This window comes from Mirounga leonina, unplaced genomic scaffold (assembly GCF_011800145.1).
Source record: "Mirounga leonina isolate KUSES-001 unplaced genomic scaffold, KU_Mleo_1.0 Mir_170, whole genome shotgun sequence".
Taxonomy (NCBI): domain Eukaryota; kingdom Metazoa; phylum Chordata; class Mammalia; order Carnivora; family Phocidae; genus Mirounga; species Mirounga leonina.
In genome coordinates, this window is record NW_023270433.1 from 26,806,843 (window position 1) to 26,830,827 (window position 23,985).

The 23,985-nt window shown below is 46.1% G+C and overlaps 1 protein-coding gene across 4 annotated transcripts in view; it reads left to right on the forward strand.

The window, feature by feature from the left end:
- ABCA1 (ATP binding cassette subfamily A member 1) overlaps nt 1-23,985 on the forward strand; it is a 126,442-nt gene that overhangs the window by 22,898 nt on the left and 79,559 nt on the right. For all 4 annotated transcript variants that reach the window (XM_035016171.1, XM_035016172.1, XM_035016169.1 and 1 more), the window contains exons 3-5: nt 6,044-6,137; nt 10,165-10,306; nt 11,612-11,730. In XM_035016171.1, coding sequence (XP_034872062.1) covers nt 6,044-6,137; nt 10,165-10,306; nt 11,612-11,730 — 355 coding nt within the window. The remainder of the gene's footprint in view (nt 1-6,043; nt 6,138-10,164; nt 10,307-11,611; nt 11,731-23,985) is intronic.

Below are 23,985 nucleotides of genomic sequence, written 5' to 3' on the forward strand. Positions count from 1 at the left end.
TCCTCACTTCTTAACTACGGTGTGGTTTGGGTCCCCTGCCTCTTCTCATTCTCGTGGCGGCCGCTCACATAATGGGAAACTGTGTCTGTCATAGTGTGTCCATTAGCCACTGAATGGTGGAAAGAATTATAGCATCTTAGCAAAGAAAGCAGGGCTCAAGGGTAGTCCAGTCTTTGATTGATTGATTGATTGGCAGGCTTTGCTTTGTCTGCACTGAAGGTTTAATGCCCATGGATCTTAAGTGCTGACTAGTAGCTACTTCCCAATCCACCTGGCTTGGATTTCTGGAGTATGTTGTTGAGACAATAGGACTTGTTCAGCGTTTTGGTGCCATTTTGTTAGCTCACATAGTCAGAACCAGCCCTGCCCACTAGGCAGGGGGAGAAGCTCCATGATAGTTCTTGCTCACAATGTGTGGAAAATCATTGCTTGTTTCCCATTCTCTCAGATCCTAAAGTATACACACCCGATCCCAGAGTCTGGCACCCAGCATATGCTGAAATCGTATTTGCTGAACGAGTGGTGAATGTGTCAAATGGGCCATCAGTGTGCGGGTCTCAGGAGGCTCTCCTGTTGTGGGGGCCTTGTGCTGCTTCCGGGAAGAATGTGTGAAAGCTTGGAGCTGAACAGTATACTCCAGAATAACCCCGTGGAAAGGCAGCATTTGCCCTTTCTCTCTGTGTCCTTGTTTGCTGATGAATCCTGGGGACCTCTCTTGTGCCCCCATTGTCCCCTCATGGGGACCATCAACCAGGGTTAGCTTTCCGTTGTTGGGCAAAGAATACACTGAGTTGTGAAAGTTGGGGGCAAAGCTCAGTTTGGGTCCAAAGTAACGGTTAACTTGTGTGGGTGGCAGTCATTCAGCACAAACAGGGCTTGGGACAGGAAGGGCGAGGGGCTTGAGAGTTCTCAGGATCCTCATCTGGTTTCAGGCTGAGCCAGAGGCCAAGGTCCCATGGAACAGATGGGACAGTGTGGCCATATGGCCTCTCTCTTTGGCCTTTGCTACTGATTGTCTCCATGAGATCTGATTAGCCATGTGGCTGGGAAAATAGGTAATTCTGATTTTTGCGTAGAGTATCAGTATTTGGACATTGGTTAATGATAAGGAATAAACTATCAAATAAATAAAAATTAAAACTCCTCATTTAAGAGCCAGTAGAGAATTTTCCAGGGTAGATGAAAAATTTCCACATTCCCTCCCCACTTCCAGTTCCAGCTGATACATTTCTTTTTTTTTTTTTTTTAAAGATTTTATTTATTTATTTGACAGAGAGAGACAATGAGAGAGGGAACACAAGCAGGCAGAGTGGGAGAGGGAGAAGCAGGCTCCCCGCTGAGCAGAGAGCCCGATGCGGGGCTTGATCCCAGGACCCTGGGATCATGACCTGAGCCGAAGGCAGACACTTAATGACTGAGCCACCCAGGCGCCCCAAGCTGATACATTTCTTCCTTGTCCTTGTTCCTGGCCTGGTAGTGATGGTTCAAATCCAGATAGTAATTCTAATTTTTATTTAATTCTAATTCAGTTCTAATTCCAGCTTGGCCACCATGTGCCTCAATGGCTGAGGGAAACCCACTTCTCTTGAGTTTTAGTTTTGTCTTCTGTGGAATGAAGAAAGTTAGAACACAGCCATTTACTGTTTCATTTGGATGCATATTTATTGAGCATCTACTACATGGGGGGCAGCATGCTGGGTGTACAGTGGTGAAGCAGGCAGACGTGATCCTTGCCCTCGCAGAGCTTACTGTTCAGTGAGGGAAGCAGATATGAGATCCATGATCACAGAAGTAAAAATAAAATAACAAACTGTGTTAGGTGTCAGGAGAAAATAAATCAGACAAACTGTGGCACTGTGTTAGATACCACCCGGCTATGGGTAGGGACTTAATTTAGGATGGAAAGTTAAAACAGGTAAGCCGAGAGCCCTGAAGTTCAAGCTGGGGAAGATCAGGAGCTCAGAGATGAGGAGCACCATATTCCAGGTAGAGAGAGAGAAGGTGTGAAGGCCATGGGGCCGAATGCATGCTCCTGAGTCAAGGAACAGAGAAGCCAGTGACACTGGTGGGGTGAGTGAAGGCTGCCTGGAGATGAACTGGGGATCGGCAGGGCCAGATCACGCCTGGCCTTGGAGCTGGAGAAGGACAGCTGAATTTTATTTTATGTACAGAAGAAGTCTCTCAGGTGGATGGGTCATGATTATGAGGATCAGATTGTGTGGTCCTTGGCACTGAAGGGACTTGAGCGACAATAGCCCAAGGCGACAGTTGTAATCCTCACATGTATATGTACCATTTTACGTTCTGTTTTCTTCTTCCACTTGACATTATTTGGTGTGTATGTTTCCATATTTCCAAATAATCTTCATAGTTATAATACTTATTCTTGGTGTGTAAGACTGTGTTTTGTAGTTTTGACATGCTTTTATATCCATTATCTTCTTAAATTTCAAAACAATTCTGAGAGGCATGCATTAAAATCTGTGTTAGTAAGAGAAGGATTTTTTGGCCCTAGCATCGCAGGATGCCATTGACATTCCTGGTAGTTTTACAGTAATCCACCAGTGTAGTTTTAATTTGATAAATTCATACCCTGTTGGGCACCTGGGTGGCTCAGTTGGTTAAGCGACTGCCTTCGGCTCAGGTCATGATCCTGGAGTCCCGGGATCGAGTCCCGCATCGGGCTCCCTGCTCGGCAGGGAGTCTGCTTCTCCCTCTGACCCTCCTCCCTCTCATGCTCTCTGTATCTCATTCTCTCTGTCTCAAATAAATAAATAAAATCTTAAAAAAAAAAAAATTCATACCCTGTTGCCAACATTTGAATGTTTGTTTATTAACTCTCTGGGCCTCACTGTCCTCATCTGTAAAATGGGTACAAAAGCACAAGGGGGTCACTAGAACTGGGTTCAAGTGCAGGTGCACTCTGTTACCAGGTTGCGGGTGATAACCTCTCCAAACCTTAGCTTCATGGTAACAGTGCAATCTATCTCACAGAGTCATTATGAGAATTAAATATTAGAGATGAGATATGTAAAAATACCTGGTATGCACTAGGTGCTCACTATTGGCTGTAACTGTTATAATTCATGTGACCTTGGTGGAACCAGTTGATGTTTTGTGACCTTGCCACTAATGCGGTCATTTCCCACCGGGGCCACGTGCTGTTTCAATGCCATGTGGCCTCTGGAGTTGGGCAGAACTAGCAGTTAATCATAATTCTGCCTCTGTCTCCGTGACTTAGCCCTCCTTGAGCTTTAGCCTTGCCACATATAAAATGGGGACAGTAATGGTTCCTACACCACAAGGCTGTTTGGAGGATTAAATGAGATAATCCATATGTAATGTGCCTACTACATACTGGACTCTAAATAAAAAAACAGTAGCTACTATTTATCCTAAATGTACAAATGGTAACTTCAGAGTGCCAAGGTTGGTGACTATCTTACTCATACTCTTCATTTAATTTTGTTTTTGTTTTTTTTCTGAATTCATATTCTTTTCTGAGTTCATTCACAGTTAATGCCATTTTTAAAAAGTTTATTCCTGTTCATATTTGTAAGTGATTTTATGTAGCTGTAAGCTTGTAATGCATACAGTTTTGTGTTCTGCTTTTTTCACTTAGTGTTACATGGTTAATAGTGTCTGTGTTTCATAGATGGGAGGACAGCATAATATATTGTCCAGTAGATGTACCATAATTTAATCATTTCCCCAGTACTGTGCAACTAAGTTGTTTCCGATATTTTGTAATTACAGTGTTTCAGTGGATGAATAACTTCATGTATACAGCTTATTGATATTTTAAATTTAGTTCTGTAGGATGAATTCCTATGCATGTTACTTGGTCAAAGGGGATAAACGTGTCTTTTGACTGTGTATGGTCAAATTGCTTTCCCAGACAGCTCCACTGATTTATATTTCCATCTTTATTATTTCATAAACTTCAGTTCATTCTCTTACTCAGTCTTTTTTAAGACTTTCTATGTGGCAGGCTTAGTGAGAAGAAAGTGACAGTGGGGGAGAAAGTCCTTTGAAGTAGGGCCCCTGCTGTTCCAAGTGCTGGTGAAGGCACGGAGTACCTGGGAGGTTCCAAGGAGGGGCTTCCAACTCTGCTGGTAGAAGAGACCAAATGTCATTGAAAGCTTGGAGATTTCAGTGTGTGTTGCCTCTTTGGGATTATTTATAGAAATATGAGGAAGACCAGCCATGTCTTTGATCTTGGAGACCCCACTGAGAGCATGCTTTCTTCCAAAGAGGGACCCATTTATACCCCCACCCCCCGTCACCCCCCTACGCCACCATGTGCTATCAAATAGTATAAATTATTCTTCATGGTTATATGGTAACAGTGGATTTTTGTTCCTTTCAAGAAGTAATACATGCTCATTATGGAAGAATTAGGAAACACAGGAAAGTGTTTAAAAAAAAAAAAAGTCACCCATCTTCTTATCACCCCAGGACATCTACTATTACCATCTTTGTATTTCCTTCCAAAAAGACGATTTTAAAAAAGACTTTAATGGGTAATCATACCGAAGGTTTTTGGAAATTAAAAATGGGTTATTTGAAATACCAAAATGCAACCACAAATGATAAACAAGCAAAAACACTCTGAAGCACCAGCAAGAGCAGAGAATTTAATTAATTATGATCTTTTCACAGGATGGAATATCAAAATGGCCATTAAAATCCATTTTTAAGAGAATATCTTGTCATGGAAAATACTCCCATTGTAATGTTAAATGAAAAAGCAAAATACAGAATTATATATGCTGTATAATGTCAGTTTTGTAGAGAAAAATATTCATGTATGCATAGAAAAAAAGACCAAAATATTAATAGGGGGCACTGTTAGCTCAGTTTACTAGGGATTATCTTTGGAAAGTAGGATTAAGGGTGATTCATATTTACTTTTTCCTACTTTTCTAGAATTTTTTAATTTCAAATTTTCCACTAAAAATGTATGGACTTAAAGATCAAGAAAAAAAAATTCTGTTTGAAAAAAAAAAGGGGGGGGATTTCAGGCCAGTGTTCTATTGATTTTGTGGTTCTGCAGCCACAGTTTTAATTACTCATAACCACAAGGCCCCGTGACTCTTCTGGGCTCTTTGGTGTTCATCCTAATTAGAACCTCAGAGTCTAGAAATGAAGGGAATGAAAGAGGTGAGAGTCTTCGGGCAGTGTAGCTCACCCCTGGTTCAATAAAATGATGTCTTAACGATTTCCATCTTGTCCCTGGGCTTATTTATCCCTTGGCAACTCACTGAGGCAGGGTTTTCCTTTAGAGACACTGCACTGTTTTAACCAGAGTGGATCATGCTTACTTGTAAGTTTAATGATCTTCTAACCGACTGGAGAAGGTGGTACGGAGACCCTGATAGACAGGGAAGGAGAACTTTGCATTTTTCCCAGCTCTTTTCAGTCCTGGAGGCACAGAGGTCCATATGGAACCCTGTGTCAATTTCCATTGTCCTTTGGAGCCTTAGCCCAACTGTGTGTGCCGTTTAAGGAGCGGAGGTGGTGTGTTGAGCCCAGCAGGTTGCCCCGCCCTCTCCTTTCCACTAAAGGTCCTTCCCTACCTGACACTGCCCGAGGGCTGGGAATGCAAAGCTGACTGAGTGCTTGCCTTCAGGGTGCTCCTGTTGCCTGAGGAAGCCAGTGGTGGGTGATTTCAGGCTGGAGGAAAAGGCTCTGGGAGGAATATGCATGGGTTACTGTTACAGGAGAAGGGTTTCTCACTTAGCCTGAGATTTTAGTCAAGGAAATGGTGCTGGAGTGTGTTGAAGAATGAATAGGAAGTAATGAGCCAGATGAAGCAGGATAGGAAGGGTTTTCCCTTTCTTCAGGAGAACACAGAGGTGTGGAATAGTATGTTATGAGAACTGCAAACAATTCAGCATTGATAAAGCCTGGAGAGTAGTGGGAGAGGCTGAAGAGCCCATCAGTTGTTTAATTAACAACTGTGGATTTCCCAAAGCCCAGTAGAGTTAAGCATCCATGTTATTTTTTAAACTCACAGTGCTCTGTCTTATTTCCCCCTCAGTGTCAGCTGTTGCTGGAAGTGGCCTGGCCTCTGTTTATCTTCCTGATCCTGATCTCCGTCCGGCTGAGCTACCCACCCTATGAACAACATGAATGTGAGTATCTGAGCGTCCCACGTCAGACTGCTGGCACGCGACATCCAGGCAGTGGGCACGGACTACATTTGTCCTAAGCCACTATCTTTAGGAAACACCGCACATGGTTTGGAATAGAAACGCTTCCTGTTTTCTGATAAGGCGTGAACTCAGGAGACCATTTTCAGTCCTAGCCAATGGTGATAACAGTAATTATAATAATAGCCAACATCTGTTTCATGCATTTTAGATCATGAAAGTAAAAGCAGCTTACCGATAAGTCAGAGGATGGTGATTAAAAGAGCCCCCTGAGGCAGTGCCTTAACTCAGCTCTCATCTGGACCCTGCCAGGTTTTGTTTTGTTTTGTTTTGTTTTATATGCATTACATCTTTATTGCACAGTTGCAAATCAGGAACATATCATTTTAAGCAGCATTTGTGTAGGACTGCTCAGATTGCCTAATATGATTTCATTGGATTGTCAGAACAACCTTGTATAACAGACCCTCATTGTTAGCGTTTGCTTTAATTTCTCAATAAGTAAACTGGAGTTCCAAAAAGTGCAGGACTTGCCCTAGGTCACACATCTAATAAGTGACACAGAGGAAATCGAGCTCCAGTCATCTGACTCCTGGCCATGTGTTTGGGTGATGGCCTACATAGTGAGGGTAGAAAATACAGTAGTGGCTAAGAATACAAGCTCTTGATGTCAGGTGACCTGGGTTTGAATCCTGGCCTCGACGCTTACTAGGTATATCACCCTGGGCAAGTGACTTCACTTCTCTGTACCTGATTGTCCTCAAGTTTATCAAAGGGGAATGACGACACCTACCCCATGTGGTTGTCCTGGGTGTCATTCTGTCATCACCGTCTTTGTCTCCTGGCTAGGCTCATTGGATGGACTGACCGCAGAAATGTCCCAGTCTGAAGGGTCAACGTTTATGTGGGAGGTTTTACTGGGACCTCTGTTCCATTGCTTCGGTGCCTTTTCTTACCATTAGCTAGCTTCGCTCACAGCCCGCCGGCTGCGCAGGATATTTTTGCAGGATACCGTTCTTCGAGGAAGAGATGGGGTTAAGGACACCTTTTAATTGTGTTCTTAGGCTGGTCCCATCTCTGTCACAGCACATAGTGGCAGTTTTTTTACCTGCTGATTTGCTAATACATCTTAGACATATTGAAGTTTAAAAAAAATCCAAAATCCACAAAACCTCAAGAACATTCTACCAGATGCGTTTTTTCTGATTTCGCCAGAAAGGAAAAGAGCATAAAATGAAATATATGCTCAATTTGTGGGCCTGGGATGTAATTCTGCTTTTTCTTTTGGTGCCCCAAAGATTAATGAACAAATGCATATTTGATTTTATTTTAGCATTACCCTAAGCTTCACTGAAGTACATGTTTTAGGGTTTTAGGGAAAACTCAGCCTTTTTATCTGCTAGGCTGTGCTCTCTCAGGAATAATCACAAGCAGGCAAGACGGTGTAGTGGAAATAGTGCGTACCTTGGCATCAGACAAATTGGTGTTTGTTTGGATCCTTGCTACACCTCTTGCTGAGGTCATGACCTTGGGCAAGTTGTTGAATTTTAACCCAGATCCCTCTAGATCTAGATTATAGATTCTAAGAAATATGAAATTGCTGTACTTACAGAAGGCAGATGCGACTTTTGCCCCCACCTGTGCACTTCTTGCAACCTTACCTTCCTATTCTCACCACCTAAATAGGGACCTCGCTAGAAGGGCAGAGAGCTAAGATGAAGCCTGCAGAGGTGTCTTGTGCCTGGGAACAAAAGATGGGTGTTTAATTCTTCCCCATAAATCTTTCCGAGTTTGATCGAGAGCCATCAAGGTCCTAATCACTTCCCTGGGCTGTGGAGGTCCATTACGATATTTGATTGTCGTCCTGTATACCAAATGCCAAGTCCCCATACTGCCTTTTTTTTTTTTTTTTTTTTTTGCAAATCGGGTGGGACCTCTAGGGAAGGGTCTTTGTTTTAATCCCCAGGGATTAGCTTGAAATAACTTCCCCTCCACTGCCCAGTGCTGCCTGGACCAACACCACCCTATTTTGGCTGCCAGTATCTTCAGGAGGTTAAAGAGAATCCCTTAATTCTTCGAGTATTTGGTTGGGTTGCATAAACTTTTCCCTGCATGAGGAGCAGCTGACCTAGGCAAGGGACCTTGTTTGGTTTTCCTTGAACTATTAACAGGGAGATAAGGAGGTTTACTGAGTAAACGTTCAACAGGCCAGAGTCCCTGCAGAGGGTGGCCACAGTGATCAGATCTTGTTACATCCTTGCTTTGGAGGTTGCCTCTCTGGTTGGACTATGATAGAAGGAAAAGAAAAAAGGGACCCCAATATTAGAAATGCAGAGGGTAGCAATTTCTGGCTGTAGCTTACCTTCTGGGGAGACTCTGTTAGCATATCTGCGTGAAAAGAGTAAGATGAATGAAACGGGATTCCTGCTCTGGAGGAAGGTCGTAGCTGTGGGGTGGAAGGAGTATTTCTGGCTGGACAGTGGTGGAATGAGTACTGTCGTAGGCTCACAACCAGAGTGCTGCAACCGTCCTGACAGGCTCGCTCTCCGGGCCTTTGCCCTGGGCCAGGCTCTCTGTTACCTGCTTTGCCTGTAAGAACTCACGCACTACTCACTGCAGCTCTGTGGAGTCCACTGTATTTCTGTCACCGTTTTACACCCGAGGAAACTGACGTAGGGGTTGGGTAACTTGGCCGAAGTTGCTACTTAGCAAGTTGCGGGGACTGGATATGAATCCCTGTAGGTCTGACCCCAACCCCTGTAAAACTGCACAGCCCTTTGTCACTTAGAGCCATTGTTTTTAATGGTTGTTAACTCTCTTAGGGTCACAGGTAACCCTGAGAATATGATGAAAGCTGGAGCCATGGCCTTTCTGTCCAAAGGAATTCACACATGCTTGGTCCTTCCGCTAAAAGCCCCTGGTCCCAGGGCACATTTATCTTGATCCTCATCAGTGGCCCCTGTGGCTGCCTACTACAGCCAAGGTGTGCCTCTGACACTGAGGACCTACCCAAGGACCCCCAAACCTGCTGTTTGTCAGCAGCTCCTCCGTAACGAAGGGAAAGGAGAGTGAGGAGGTGACCTATGGGATGGGGCTCGTAGTTTGGATGAGCGGCAGAACAACACTGACAACAAAGGTAGCTTCACAGATGACATCTGACCCCAAGTTAGCATGTTTATTACGTGCCTTTAAGGAGCTTATGAGCTGGCAGAGGAAGAGAAACTAACATGTTTGGCCAACAAAGGATAGTACCCGAGGGGACTGAGAAGAGATAGAGCACAAGGGAAGCCTCAGATATAAGGGAAGGAATGTGGATTGGGATCACGGAAATGTGGGTTCCACTCCCAGTCCTGCCCACTGACTCCTTCAGCATTTTTTTTTTTTTTTAAGATTTTATTTCTTTATTTGAGAGAGAGAGAATGAGTGGAGGTGGAGGGACAGAGGGAGAGGGACAAGCAGACTCCCAGCTGAGCAGGGAGCCTGACGTGGAGCTCGATCCCAGGATCCCGGGATCATGACCTGAGCTGAAGGCAGACACTTCACTGACTGAGCCACCCAGGCGCCCCTCCTTGAGCATTCTCCACCTGCCACTTCATCTTGCTGTGGTCTCCTTAGAGAATGAAGGAATTGGATCAGGCCATTCCCAGGGCCCTCCATGTCTCTGGCAAGTGAGGCAGGCGGTGGAAGGTGAAGTAAGGGTCGTCAGGCACTTTCTGTGTGTGGTCTACTCTGCCCCTCTCGTCACTTCCCCATGGCTGAGGTCATGAACCCCCATCCACAGATGATGCAGGTAGATTAAGAACTACTGTCTGATGCCAAGTTTCCAGCTCAGGCTGGGATTAGTCCAGAGGTGGCAGGTGTCTGGGGTGTGAGGGATGGGACACACACATTTGGGATGGAGCAGTGTACGGGTGGAAGCAAAAGAGATAGAGGGTCCTGTCGAGTCCCCAAAATTGCCTCAGAAAGTTAATGTGTCTCTTTTTTTTTTTTCTTCTTCTTGATTTCATAGGCCACTTTCCAAACAAAGCCATGCCCTCTGCAGGAACGCTTCCTTGGGTTCAGGGGATTATCTGTAATGCCAATAACCCCTGTTTCCGTTATCCGACTCCCGGTGAGGCCCCTGGGGTTCTTGGAAACTTTAACAAATCCATGTAAGTACTATATCGGGTTTTCTTTCCAAACTTGTCAGTTAATACTCTTCCTTCCCTTCTCAACCTCTGGAGAATTTTGAATGGTTGAATTTGAGTGAGGTTGTTTTTGTAAAGATTTGAAGAACAAGGGCACGGAGAATTGCTGCCAGGATTTAAGACTGTGGGATCTTACTTTGGTGCATTTTAGGAGTAACAATATGCAGCTCTATGACAATAAGGGTCCTGTGGTTGGGGGCCATTCTTCCAAAAACCGGTCAGTAAGTAGGGGAGGGGGAGATGCAGCATGTCAGCTCTGTGCATTCATTAGCCTACTCACTTAACAACATTTCCTGTGCATTTGAAGTGGCTGGTCTAGGTGCTGGGGGAGGTGGTACAGAGATATGCACAGGAGGGAGCCTGCCCGCAAGGAGCTCACTGCCTGGGCTGGGCGAGTTTGGTCCTTTGCTCCCAGATTCACTCTGACTCTGTCACTGCCCGGTCATACTGCGGTGTCCCAATGTCTGCAGGTCTCTCTCTTCCCCGGTGTGAGTTCCCCAAGGGCCAGGATGTTGCTTCCTTTGCCTTTGTCTTCCTGGCTCCTGGCTTCAATACTGGACATAAATATGGACTTAGTAAGTGTTTGCTGAATGAGCCATTGAAGATTCTTGGAATGCACAGAACCGTGGCATGAGTTCGAGTGGACAAAGGACTGTAGGAGATGTATCAGGACAGTTCCGAGGAAGCTGCTGCCAGGCCAGACGGGACAACGTTATAACGTCCGTGGACCTTAGGCTTTGTAGCTTTCAGGGACCTCCTTGCACGCAGAAATATTAAAAATTTTATTTGATAAACTGTGTTGGTGTAAAGATGACTATAATCTAGGTTGGATTCATTATCCTATATATTCATCCTGAATTTCTGAATTTCATTTTTTTTAATTCTGATTTTAAAAGACATTAAAAATTTTTGTGGACCCCTAAGAGCATCCTGGGCCCTAGGCACTGTGCTTCTGTGTCTCATGGATAAGTTGGTCCTGGATGTGTGTGTGGGGGTCTTCCTGGAGAGGAGGCACGTGGGCTGGGCCTTGAAGGGTGGTAAGATTTGGTTGTGTGGACACCCGGGAAGAGCATTCAGGGCAGGGATGGCAGGTGGATGGGAAAGAGCCCAGACTATCGGTGCTGCTGGCTGTGGCGAGCAGTGGGAGTGGACCAGGGCTGGCCCATGGAAAACATGGCGGGGGCATGTTTTCCTGGCAGGTACTTTCTTCAAGCCAGAGAGGCAGCTAGTCTAACCAGGGCTTTTCTTCTTTTCTTGCACCCCCTGCAGCGTGTCTCGCCTGTTCTCAGATGCTCAGCGGCTTCTTCTGTATAGCCAGAAAGACACCAGCATGAAGGACATACACCAAGTTCTGAGGACGTTGCAGCAGATAGAGCGTTCCAGTCCAGGTAAGCAAACGCCTTCTGTGCATTGGTTCATGATTGGAAATCGGCCTACACGGGGTGAGACGGCAGCCCAGGTGGCCTGCTACTTGTTCCTTCAGCACTTCCCTAGGGAGCTTTCCTCCTCAGTGGCTGGCCTGTGTGGCCTCTCTGCAGGTGTTGGAAGACAGTGAATGTGCTGGCCTCCTCCGGGGAGACAGAAGAAAAATCACCGGAGAGGAAGGGCACAGGCCCCGCGTTAGGACAGTTGGGGGGGTGCGGGTTGCTGCCAACTCCATTTTTTTTTTTTTTTGGAGTTGCCCGTATGGTTGCCTCGAATGGGCTGATTTATAGACGGGATGATTATGTGCACCTAAGAGCAATTAAAGTTGCAACTTGATATGGATAGGTGAAAGTTCTAAAAGGGAAATGCAGCTCATCTTCTGCCTAGTCATTTGATTTCGTCTGATGGGCGCTTGACGTCTGATCTTTTAAAAGTGAAGTCTTCATCTCTGATCTGGTAAGTGCCCGGGGAGCTTCTTGCCGGCCACTGAGGAAGTGTCTGAGGAGCAGGCATGGGCTGCAGAAGTCATGGAGCAGCCTGCCAGGCAGTGGCCTACCAGGGGGACAGTCTCCCGGGTGCAGGCAGTCACGGCGTGCCTGGTCTGTAGAGAATTTAAAAGCAGTAGTGAAGCTGACTAAGAGTGGGTCTGCTTTTTGTCATCACCATGTACCGGTGGTTCTAAACAATGTCAGTCATAAATTACTCCCCATCACAGGCCAACTGCTGCCACTGCCCCCTCCAGGAAAGTACCTTTTACTCGGTTTGGTGTTTTAGGAGGGATGGGGAGGGTCAGCTTCTGCTGAAAAGCCTCCCGGTTTGTGACCCACTTGGCAAAAGAAGAAGTGGTGTGAAGTGCTAGAGTTTCCACCAGACTTGGAGCATTTTCTTAGGAAGACAGAATGGCCCTTTCCCCCGGCAAGAGAAGATGCAGTGAGCAGCTGGGGCCCGATGGCCTGGGGAGTCGTGTGTAGGTGGTAGGGGGAAGGGGTCGCTTCCCCTTGAAGAGCGGCGTGGCCGTGCGTGGGCTCCTGGGTCAGCTGCGACGAGCTCCTGGCTGGACCACTCTGGGCTGCCCGGCCGGGCCCTCTGGGTGCTCTTTCCTTGCCCTGTAGGCCCCTGACCTTGCACACGCATCTCTGTCCCATCGTAGGACCCAGAGGTCGCAGCCACCAATCAAAGTCTCTGTCCTTTCTGATCTGCTGGAGGCCCCTGCCTGGCAGACCAGAGGCAGAGCTGGGGTTATTTCTCCTACTACAGAGACTCAGTGTGTCCCATAGGAAAGAGCGCTAGGGTATTTTACTTTGTAGCTTTGTGACTTTGTGAATAAGTCATTTAGGCCCCTTGAGGCTATTCTTCTCATCTGTGGAATGGGGACAATAGGAGAACCTATCTGGTAGGATTGTCGTGAGGAATAGATGAGATAACACATGTAATTCCTTAAAAACAGCCCCTGACACAGAGGAAGTATTTAGTGAATATGAGCTGTGATTACTTTGAAGTGGTGACATCTTAGCCAAACCATTTAACCTCTCTGAGCCTTAATTTCTTCAGCTGTAAAATAATAGGTAACTTGGAACATAAAATGTCAGACCTGACACAGTGTCTGACGCATAATAGATGTTCAATAAGTGGGAGGCACTCTAATTCTTAGGTGTCAGTGAGGCATTTCTGAGCACCTGGCCTTGCTCTTCTGCCTCTCAACTTCATGGCTGGGGAAACAGACTAACGGATGGGGCTGAGTTTTAGATCTTAGTGGGAGCTTCCTTAGACACAGGACCATTTTTCTTCTTTGAGCAACTGGAGACATAAGGTAGGGTGGAGAAGAGAAGACAAACCTGTGTCCAAAAAACTTTCTCTGCAGAGCTCTGAAGAGAGGATCTCCTCTGATTTTGATTATATTATAGCAATGCTTATTACTCATCTCTCCATTCACCCAGTCCGTTCCCTTGTCTACCCTGCAGCTCCTTCTAGATCGGTCCCCCCTTTCTTTGCCTGTCTTGCACCACTAAGCCAGGCCTTGGACTGGAGGGAAATGCTCAGAAATGTTGCTTCTTCTAGGCAAAATCAGTCACTTTTTGCCAAATTTGAATAGCACTCTAGATTTCAGAGAGAATCCAAGGCTGGGGTATGTCAGTGTAGATCCTAACCTAGAGACCTGTGTTTATCTGCACCGACAGCCCTACTCATGGTATGATGATGGGCTTAGCCCTCTTACACCATCACTGTCAGGATTGGAAGGATCCTTGCCCTCATCAACCTTCTCTACTACACACCCACTTCCTATGATGAGACCTACCTCTCACATGGCAGCCCATTTTGGGGAGTAATAGCTCTAATTAGCAGAACATACTCACTACCCTGCTTTACCTTCCAGTCGATGAGGCTAATTCGATTTCCCTTGAAATATTTAAAGACAGCTCTTGTGTTTTTTTTTCCCCCTTTCTTCCTAAAGTCTTTGATTTTTCTAGGCTAAATGTCCTCCATTCCTCTTCTGGAATATTTTTTCCTCCCTGATTTCTGCCTTTCCTCTGGTTGTGTTTCAGTGTGTTTATGTCTTCCTTGAAGTTTTTTTTTTTTTTTTAATTACGTTACGTTAATCACCATACTGTCTTCCTTGAAGTTTATCAGAAATTGCAACGGTATTCCAGCATGGAGTAGAAGGGGATTTTTGTCTCCCGTGTTGTGAGCACTCTATTTCTGTTAATGCAATATGAGATTGCATTGGACTTTTTGGCATCCACGTCACACTGTTGACTTCTACTCTGCATGCAGTCAACCAGTATTGCAGTCTTTTAAATACACAGTATTGCAAGTTACTTGTTCTCCATTTCTTAATCATGCTGTTGGCCAAAAGGGAAAACATCTATTTCCTTTCTATTTTACATTTTTAAACTCCCTATGTCATTCTGTCCTACCCAAACCATTTTAGATTCTGATTTTGCCATGTGTATATTTGCTGCTTCTTACTATTTCCTGTCACATAGGAATTTGATAACTAGCTCTCTTTGTTCTCATCCAAGTCCTTAATGACTGTGGCCTAAGGCTGGAGGTTTCGACCAGTCCACTGGAGACTAATAACCCCTTTGGACTACTACTACTCAGGCTCTTACAGATTCACCAGCCTATGGTGTCGTCAGTGCTGGGCCCCTGGCCTGTGATCTAGTTGGAAGACTTGTTATTTCCTTCAGCTTAGATTCACTAGACTATCCACAGATAATTTGTGGATATGGGGGGTCTGTACTCAGATACTATCTTCTAATCCCATGGCTTCCTGGACTGGAGCATCATTTTATTTCTATTTATTGGATGAGACCTTAGAGGTCTTTTAGTTCGTTTATAGATAAATGGGTTGACTCATTCAGTCATTCAGCCAATATTGATTGAACTTAATACGTGCCAACAAGTGTTCTAGGTGCTGGGACACAAAGGTGTACAAAACAAAATGTCCCCGGTTCATATGGAACTTCTATTTTAGAAAATAACCTGATCCAGAAGGGGGAGGGACTTTTCCAAGTTTGCACCGCCACCAGAAGGTTATTCTGGGAATGGAGGACGGCGAAATGTTGCTTCATGAAATTCTCTTTCTACAGTGCTGTCTTATGCTGTTCCAGGCATCCTTCAACTGAGAAGGCCTCTAGTTTTAAGAATTAAATCACAGACAAGTCTAATTACTCTTGAAACTATCCTAATGAGAAACCCACGTAGGAAGCCTTACAGAGGGGCCTTGCCCTATTTTCTCATCACTGGAACTCTTTGGACATTTTATTATTTTCTTCCAAAATCTATAACCACATGGGTTGAGCAGAGGTTAAATTAATGTTTGGGAGTCCATGTGAGGAGCATTCCTTCTTCATAAGTCCCCATCGTGACTGCAACACAGCAGAAATACAAAAATTGCACAAATTCTCAGGAACTGTAGAAAGAGTGACCGGTTTAGATTCTGTCTCTGAGATGCAGACTGGCAAGGATGAGCGTTTCTCTGAGTGAGTTTGATGTAGTATCTGAGATTATTTCAAGCAGTATACAGACTACAACTTTTAATTTTAACTCCCCATCAAATTGCAACTTCATGGGTGGTATTGCTTAGGAGGATGTTAAATAGAAAACGTGAAGTTACAGAATACATTTTTGTTTTCTGTCCATATGGCAAAACTTGTGAGAGCAGTTTGTTAATGATGGAAAATTGGAATATGCTGGTAGAAGAGAAAGAATTTGGGGCTTTGTGTTAAGGTTTGTTTTGGGAACAAATTCAGGCTCTTCCCCTCATTATCTGTGAACCTTGAGCATGTTTAGATTATCTCTGACCCTCAGTTTACCTAGAAAGTAGAGATTACCCAAGGGTCATTGAACATTAGCTCAGATGACATCTGTGGGGATGGCTAATAGGGGGGGCACAGCACATAGTTGACACATGATAAATCTGAGCTGGCTCATCTCCCCTTCTGTTCCTGGCTGACTGTTTGGTTTTACCAATTTGTTCAACCTCTCTGGGCCTTGACTTTCCTTGCCTTGAAATTGGGACTTTGGCACAACGACCTGAAAATGTTTAATCTTGGAAACTTGGTCAGTACTTGGAAGGGGGGGGTCACCTGGGACTAACCAGTGATGTGGGCTATCCCCCAGACTGTAGTTCTCCAAGGCAGGACGGGGCCTTGTTCACGGCTCTCCCCCAAGCATTAGCAGGCACATGGTAAGCAATCGGGGGATCTTTGTGGAATAAAAATGAGAGAAAATACCTGCCCTTTCTCCCTCACAGAATATTTTAAGGGTCAAGTGAAAGTGCTTTGAAAGGTATAAAATCCCAGCACATGTAATTTCCCTCGTGTGAACCCAAATCAACCAGGCTAAATAATAATGACAGAAGTTCTTCATATAGTCTCGGCTTGCTTTCTTCCACAAGGTTCACCTTCCAGAACGTTACAGGTGCTGCCATGAACCTGGAGGCCGGAAGTAGATTTACTGAGAAGCTAAAGAAGGTTCACTCTCCTCGGCCCCTTTGAAGGCCCTGGTAGAGATCTTAGCTATCAGAAAGTGTCAAAAGCAGGATTTTTAAAAAATATTTTAAAAAAAATACTCTTTTTCATAAAGAGAGACTCCCAAATTGTGTCGGCCTCAGGCCTCACAGACCTGCAGCTGCTCTTGCCAGAGGCCCTGGGGAGACAGGAAGAAGTGCCATCTTCCTTAGCCTCCCTCTTGGCCCTTCCCCCCAGGCTCTGCCACCACACCAGCCCACCTGCCCCTCTCTGGTGAATCCGGCAGGTTCAGATGGGGTGACTAGCCGACTGGCCAGAGCCAAGGCCTCCCCAGTAGGCCTGTGTCACTCAGATCAGGACTGAGCTAGAGATGTCCCTTTGCTTTCTGCTTTGTCTTTTCTACTTGTTTCCTTTTCAGCTATTTAAACGTATCGGTTAGTGCTACCCACCAGGCTCTTTAGCCAGCTTCCTGCTGAACATCTCTGCTCAAACATCCACTTTACCCCAATGCCTCATTCCTTCCCCAAATCCTGGAGTTTCCACTACAGACTCTCATCTCTAAATGGCACCATGGGGCCCAGGCTCCTCTTGAGTTTATGCCAAGCGCGGTCAGCACTTCCTGCTTGGCTAGAAGTTGGGAAATGCACATCGTGGGGCTGAGGCTTCTTGCCTTCCTGGGTGGACCATCCTCAAATCCCCTATAAGAAGTTCCCAACTCCCCGACTATCCCTCATTTTCATAGTTAGGCTCTTGTCCACTGCTGTACCCCATGGCTGCTCCCTCAGCCACACCATTGCTTATGCTGCTCTGGGACAATTCCTATGCTTGTGGAGGTGCTGTGGAAGTTCTGTGTCTTTATCAGCTCTGACCTGGCCCAGTGGATAGGATTACGGGGGCGTTCTTTGGTGTGGCTGGATGCCAGATCCCCAGTCTCCCCCATGTAAGGGACTCAGCAACTTTCATCCTTAGCCAAGATCTTAGCTTTCCAGGTGTCAGGCCCTGTCCCAAATTACAGCCACCCTAATCCTTTTTAATGGAAGCTGAGTGGGTGTTCTGTGGGACTTCAGAAGATCATCTTCTGGACCTGCTGAATCAGGCCAGGCCAGGTAGGTGGGACAGTTGAGAGATGGCTTTCAAGCTATATAAGTAGGACTGGCAAGTTACACATATCTGTAGATGCCATGTACCCAACTATCCACGTGAATGGCACTCCCCCTGAGAATTATGCTCCCTGAAGTTGGGTAGTGCGTGGGCTATGTGGCTCTTTGCTGTGGCCTGGAGGACCTATCCCAGCACCTCCCAGTGAGGACTAGGGTTACAACTGGCCCCCCACCGCACCTGGTCCAGGGGCTTCGGAAATGCCTTCAGTCCGGGATATAGAGCCCTCTGAAGTTTATGAGAACTTTTCTAGGAAAGAACAAGGAAGAACTTTGGGCATTTTGTCACTGGGCTAGAGATGTCACTTTGGAAGACATGCCACATCATGGAGATCGAGGGTTGGAAGGCGGCAGGCGTGGAGGAGAGATCTAGGGCAGCTCTGCGTGCACCCCCACATCCTGACCTGGGTCTGGAGCTTCTCCGTCCCTTCAGCTACATTTTGTATGTCAGTGGTATAGCTGCCATTTTCTGAATGTTCATGGGACAAATCTGGTTGGTTTGGCCTTTCTGATGTGGTTCTGTAAGACTTCCGTGAAGTAAGTCCTCGGGGTTATGCTGGATTTTACTCAGGGAAAAGGGTCCTAACTTTGTGACTGTTGGATTTACTGGTAATACTGCGAACTCACCATGTGGACCTTTGATTCTGCTCTGATCTTTGAAAGCCAAGCAGACCTGATCTCCCGAGGGCAGGGCAGGCGTTGGTGACAGGGCAAGGTGGCAGGGAGTTGAGCAAACATCCAGTAAACATCCACTGAGCAGTATAATTTAGCACTAAGAGAACACTTGGCACCTTGGTTCAAATCTGGCTTTTCTGCTTCTCACCTATGTGACCTTGGATAATTCCATAACATCTCTGTCTCTAGTTTCCTCAAAATGGAGATACCAATGAGCTAATATGGGTAAAGCATTCAGTGCAGTGCTTGGCCTGTAAGAGGCACCAGGCTTGTACTTCAGTTCACTGCATACCATGTGAGGTAGGGGATTTTGTTCCTTTTTATGCACAAGAAGGAGCTGAAGTTCAGAGAGGCTAAGTAACTTGCCTAAAGCAGCATAGCTGGTAAAGGGAGGAAGAAGGCTGGAACTTCAGTCTTTCATACTCTGCTGTTACTCCATCCTAAAGAGAGCAGCCCAGGGTAGCCAGAAACTTCCCCAAGGTCACTGGATAATGGAGTATGGATGGCTGGCATCAGCAAAGAGACAAGAGGGCTTCTGGGAGAGATACCAGACTTCCTTCACTTCCCAGCTTCATTGGGGAACAGGCATGGGTGGAACGTTCCCCAAGGCCTGTCTAGAAAGAACATCCTGTGACTCACAACCATTTCTCCTTCCCTGCCTGAACCCCTTCTTTCCATTATGGACAGCCACCAAAGTTGAGGCCGCAGCCCCAAACTTTGTTTTCTGTCCTTGTGGGCCCCCTGTGAGTCATCTTTTGGGGAGATCTGATGACATGTATGTCATCGTTATATCATCAGACTGGAAATTTCTTGAAATCTTTGCGTGATTGCAGTTCACGTTCTGCATGCACTTGTTGAAAGCTCTGATCTAGGGCCTGGAGTTTCATATTTTGAAACTTTTCAACCTACCGTGAGGAAGTTTTCCCAGACCTGTCAACAGCCAGGCTGTGTCCTGGAGCCCAGGCCGCTGGTTTCCATCCAGGGTAGGGGTCTGGCCCCAGCTAGGCTGTAATCAGGTAGATGGAGTGCTGCACAGCTATGTTGAAATATTACTTGAACTAAACTGAATCAAAGGTCAACTTTACCCAGACGAGAATAGAAAACACAGGGCGCCTGGGTGGCTCAGTCGTTAAGCGTCTGCCTTCGGCTCAGGTCATGATCCCAGAGTCCTGGGATCAAGCCCCGCATCGGGCTCCCTGCTCTGTGGGAAGCCTGCTTCTCCCTCTCCCACTCCCCCTGCTTGTGTTCTCTCTCTCGCTGTGTCTCTCTCCGTCAAATAAATAAATAAAACCTTTAAAAAAAAAAAAAAGAATAGAAAACACAATTACACTCAATTACAGGACAGCATGTACCCCACAATGGTAGACTGCCTTTAAAAACGTTGGATTGTTAACGTCAAAAACATTGTTTCAAGAACAGTGTTTCATGTGTCTCGCTTTTCCAAAGATTTATTTACCCCGTGGGTGGCAAAGAACAGTTTGGGAGTCCAGTGTGTTTCTAGCTGAAAGCCTCCCATCTCTTGTGCTCTCATCACTGTTGCATTGAGGCACAAAAGACAATCTTGGAGTGACACCTCATCGAACATCAGATGAAGTTGCAGCAAGTCATGATGCTATTTTACATTTTGATACATTGTTACATTGAAGGCTTACAGTGGCATTAGCGGGTTGATATTATCTCCATTTTATTGACGAGGAAACAGGCTCAAAAAGCTCAAAACAGGCTATGTCTGTTGCCTAGGGTCACAGAATAAAGCTGTAAATTGAATCTGGGTCTGTTTGACCCCGAGGCTTAGCTTTTTTCCACCGCATCATGCTGCCATGTTGCCTTATTCCAATACCAGGAAGCATGGGTGGCATCATCCATCTTTTGATGCCAAAAATGTGATAAAGTGATTTTAAAGAGTGAAATGATGCATTGAATTCCCCATAAAGTAGAAAGAGCCAAAGCTTTTTAGCCAGAGCTGATTAAATTCGCATTTACCACTTGCTTGCTCTGTGACCTTGATAGGGTATTAACCCCTCTGGGTCTGTTTCCACATTTGAAAAATGGGACTCTGACATTTCTCGTAAGCTTGTTTTAGGCATTCTAGAAAAAGAGTACATATACAGAGTCTGATGCTCTGTAAATGCTAATCACCTTCCTCTGCCCACAAATCACTCCTTTGTCCCTATCTTGATACATTTTGTTTTGAAAGTAAAGGAAAGCTAAGTTATTTATACATTATATATATTAACAGTTATTCCTTTAGTTCAGCCCTGGAAAGAATGAATCCCTTTTCAGCCCCTACCTCATCTTAAACTCCTCTTCCTTCCCTCTCCTGTGTTCCTAGAGCTCTCGAGGTCCTGGGGCTAGTTCCGCTCCCACACTGCTGGTGTTAGGTGTGTCTGGTTGCGTTTTCAGTTGGAGACCCGCTCATCAGTGAGGATTGATGCCTCAAACTCTCTTCTTTCTTCCCAGCTCTTTTTTTCTCTGTCCTTTCTCTTTGATACAGTCTTTCCTGTTCTGGACTCTGTGCTTCTTCATACTTTTGGCCTCTTTCCTTCTCCTTGTTCTTTGCCTTTTCCAGGCATCTTCTCGCACCTTCCCACCTCCCTGGCCTTCACAAAGCATTCTCCATGAACAGTGCTTTCAGCTCTTTCCTTGCTTTGTCTACTGCTGGCTCCTCATCTCTTCCTCTCTTTCTCTTCAGGTCCAGAATTCATGTGGGCCAGTGTGACCTCCATTACCTTTCATCTCTTGTTACCTTCATTTCCTGCTGGGCTTCCAGAGCCAGCCGGACTGCCTGTCACCCCGACTGCATCAGGAGTGCTCCTGGCCAGTGTGAACCCATCACCCTTTCCCCCTGGGGCCACTGTCTCCACTCATTCTTTGGGGACCTGGTTGCCATTCAGGTTCTTATCAGCTGACATCAGTCCTCATTCCAGCAGCAACCAACAGCACATCTTGCCCACTTCTCAGTAAGACATGGGTCTGCCACTGTAGATGTCTAGGTGAAGTAGAAAGTAGGTGTCACTCTCCACCCCCTGATTTTAACGATGACTGATTGTGGAGTTGCAGACAGGGCTGGAGGCTCACAGGTCTGCCCACCTCATCCCTCTCCATCTCCCCTTGGCAAGGACAGGGATCATGTCTTCAGATAGCATCTCGTTTGTTACAGGCTCCTACCTTCAAGGAGCACGGAGAAATATTGTTCCTTTGAACCACAGTACTAGTGTTTTGGGTTCGGTAGCCATTCTGTAGTTTATTGAATTAATGCAAGCTAACCCTATGTGTGTCATAAGCTTAGAGTACTTCCATTGGTCTCAGGAGAAGACTCTGGCTTCCCTGGTACTTGCCACAAAGGGTTCAGGGAGCATAACCCTAAATATTCTGGTTTCTCTTGGGACCACTATACATAATTGTCATCTATGAGTTTATCAACATTTGTTTTGAACTTGTTTAAAATAACCCAGACTCCTAGTAAAGGTAAACCTCCATTTCTAGAAAACTGGAGGCTCGGAGAGCGTAGTGATCTCTCCAAGGCCACATGACTGGAAAATTCTGGAACTGAGGTTTGAACCAGGGTAGCCAGACTCCAGAACCTTATACTGGTTATGCCTACATATCCCCTCAGCAAGCCCTCAGTGTAGTAAAGAAATCCAAGCTATTCTTGCAGAAGAAAGTAGAGCCCTAACATCAGGAAAAAAAGAAAAACCCTAACAACAAAAAGCACCTGAGTGTGTGTGTTACCAGCCCTTCCATAGCAGAGAAATGTTTTAAGGTTTTGTTTGTACGGCCGGACAAGCTTCAGCTGAGTAAAGCCAGGAGTTAGAATCCAGCCTGGTCCCCTACAGGCCATTGCCCATTTGACAGGGTGAGGGCTGGGAGACCCTCTTGGGGTCCTTTTTAGAAGACTGCCTGGGCCTTGGATGGACGTGCTCGCTTTCTGCTAGTCTTTTTTTTTCTCCTTTGCCTTCTCCACCTACTTCTCAAGCAGCTGATTGCTGTGGTTCCTTTTCATGTTGAACAAAAGCGACTACAGGGATCTTGAAACTTGAGCTGGGGCCTGGAGGGTACTGACCGAGAGTAACCCTGGCCGGCTCTGTGGAGGGCTTCCCTCCTCCGCCTTCCTGCTGGCCCTCCCTCCTCCCCGCTGGCCCTCCCCCTCCTTCCTCGTCCTCTGCTGGGCGGGAGAGGCCGGAAGCCACGTTAAGTGGCCGAGAAAGCATCTTGCCTGGTGCAGGGCCTCTCCTGTGGCCACTGTGGAAGTCTTTCCTTAGCTTGGTCAGTGAGGCCTGGCTCAGAGGATTGGCAAGAGACTGAGGAATCTGCCCTGTTCTTCCTCAGCGCACAGACACACATTTCACTTGTTTTGTTCTTTAGACTCCAAGATCCTGAATTGGGTTTTTTTTTGGCTTTTGTTTTTTTTCTTCTTCCCTTTGCCCTACCTTTCTACATCCAAAGCAAAGCATTCGGGAAATGGAGAGGCCACCGTTTGCTCCTCCAGGCGCAACCGAGGAGGCTGAGTTCGTGGGTGGAGTATTTTGGTCCATATTGGAGAGATTGCAGCAGGAACGCTCGCTTGGCCTTTTGCTGGATAGTGAGTCTGAGTCTTCTCCGTGGGCAGTGGGGACTCACATTGAATTTCGCGACCAGTCCAGCTCCGTGATAAGCATGTACACCCTGTCAGTTACCCGTGTAAACTGTCGAGGCCCATCAGCTCTTTCCTTCTGAAAGAGTACTTTCCCAGTCTTGATCTTGGTTTTCACAACAACTTGTGAACGGTATTAGCTCCATTTTACGTCCAAGGAAACCAAAGCCCAGAGAGATTAAGAAAAGGGGAAAAGCAAGGTTCCTGGCTCCACACTTCGCACTAAGAGCAAAGCCAGGACTTGAATTCGGATCTTCTGGTGCTTCCTCTGTGGCAGGCAGTGCTGTGCTTTGAAATGACAAAGTCCTGGCACTTTTTTAAGATTTTAGAATGTGAGCAGGGGGAGCAGAGGGAGAGGGAGATCTCAAGCAGACTCCATGCTGAGCACGGAGCCCGACACGGGGCTCCATCTCACGACCCTGAGATAATGACCTGAGCTGAAACCGAGAGTCAGATGCTTAACCAACTGAGCACCCCCAGACGCCCCTCAAGGCACTTCTCTTCTTCTGGCAAAAAGATGTGTGCCCAGACAACTGTAGCTCCATCCGTGTGCTGCTTGAGGGAAACAGAGGAAGTTATTAGAGCACAAGGACAGCCACCTAACCCATCTTGAGGGTGGGAAAGTCCAGGCAGGCTTCCTGGAGGAGATGACTCATGGGCCAAGTCATTAAAAAAAAAGGGTAGGAATTAGCTAGGCCAAAGGGAAGAAGGGCCGTTTCAGACATCTGACCTTCTCCATATTCTTGGCTTCTCCACTCATTTTCCTGCCAGCTACATAAC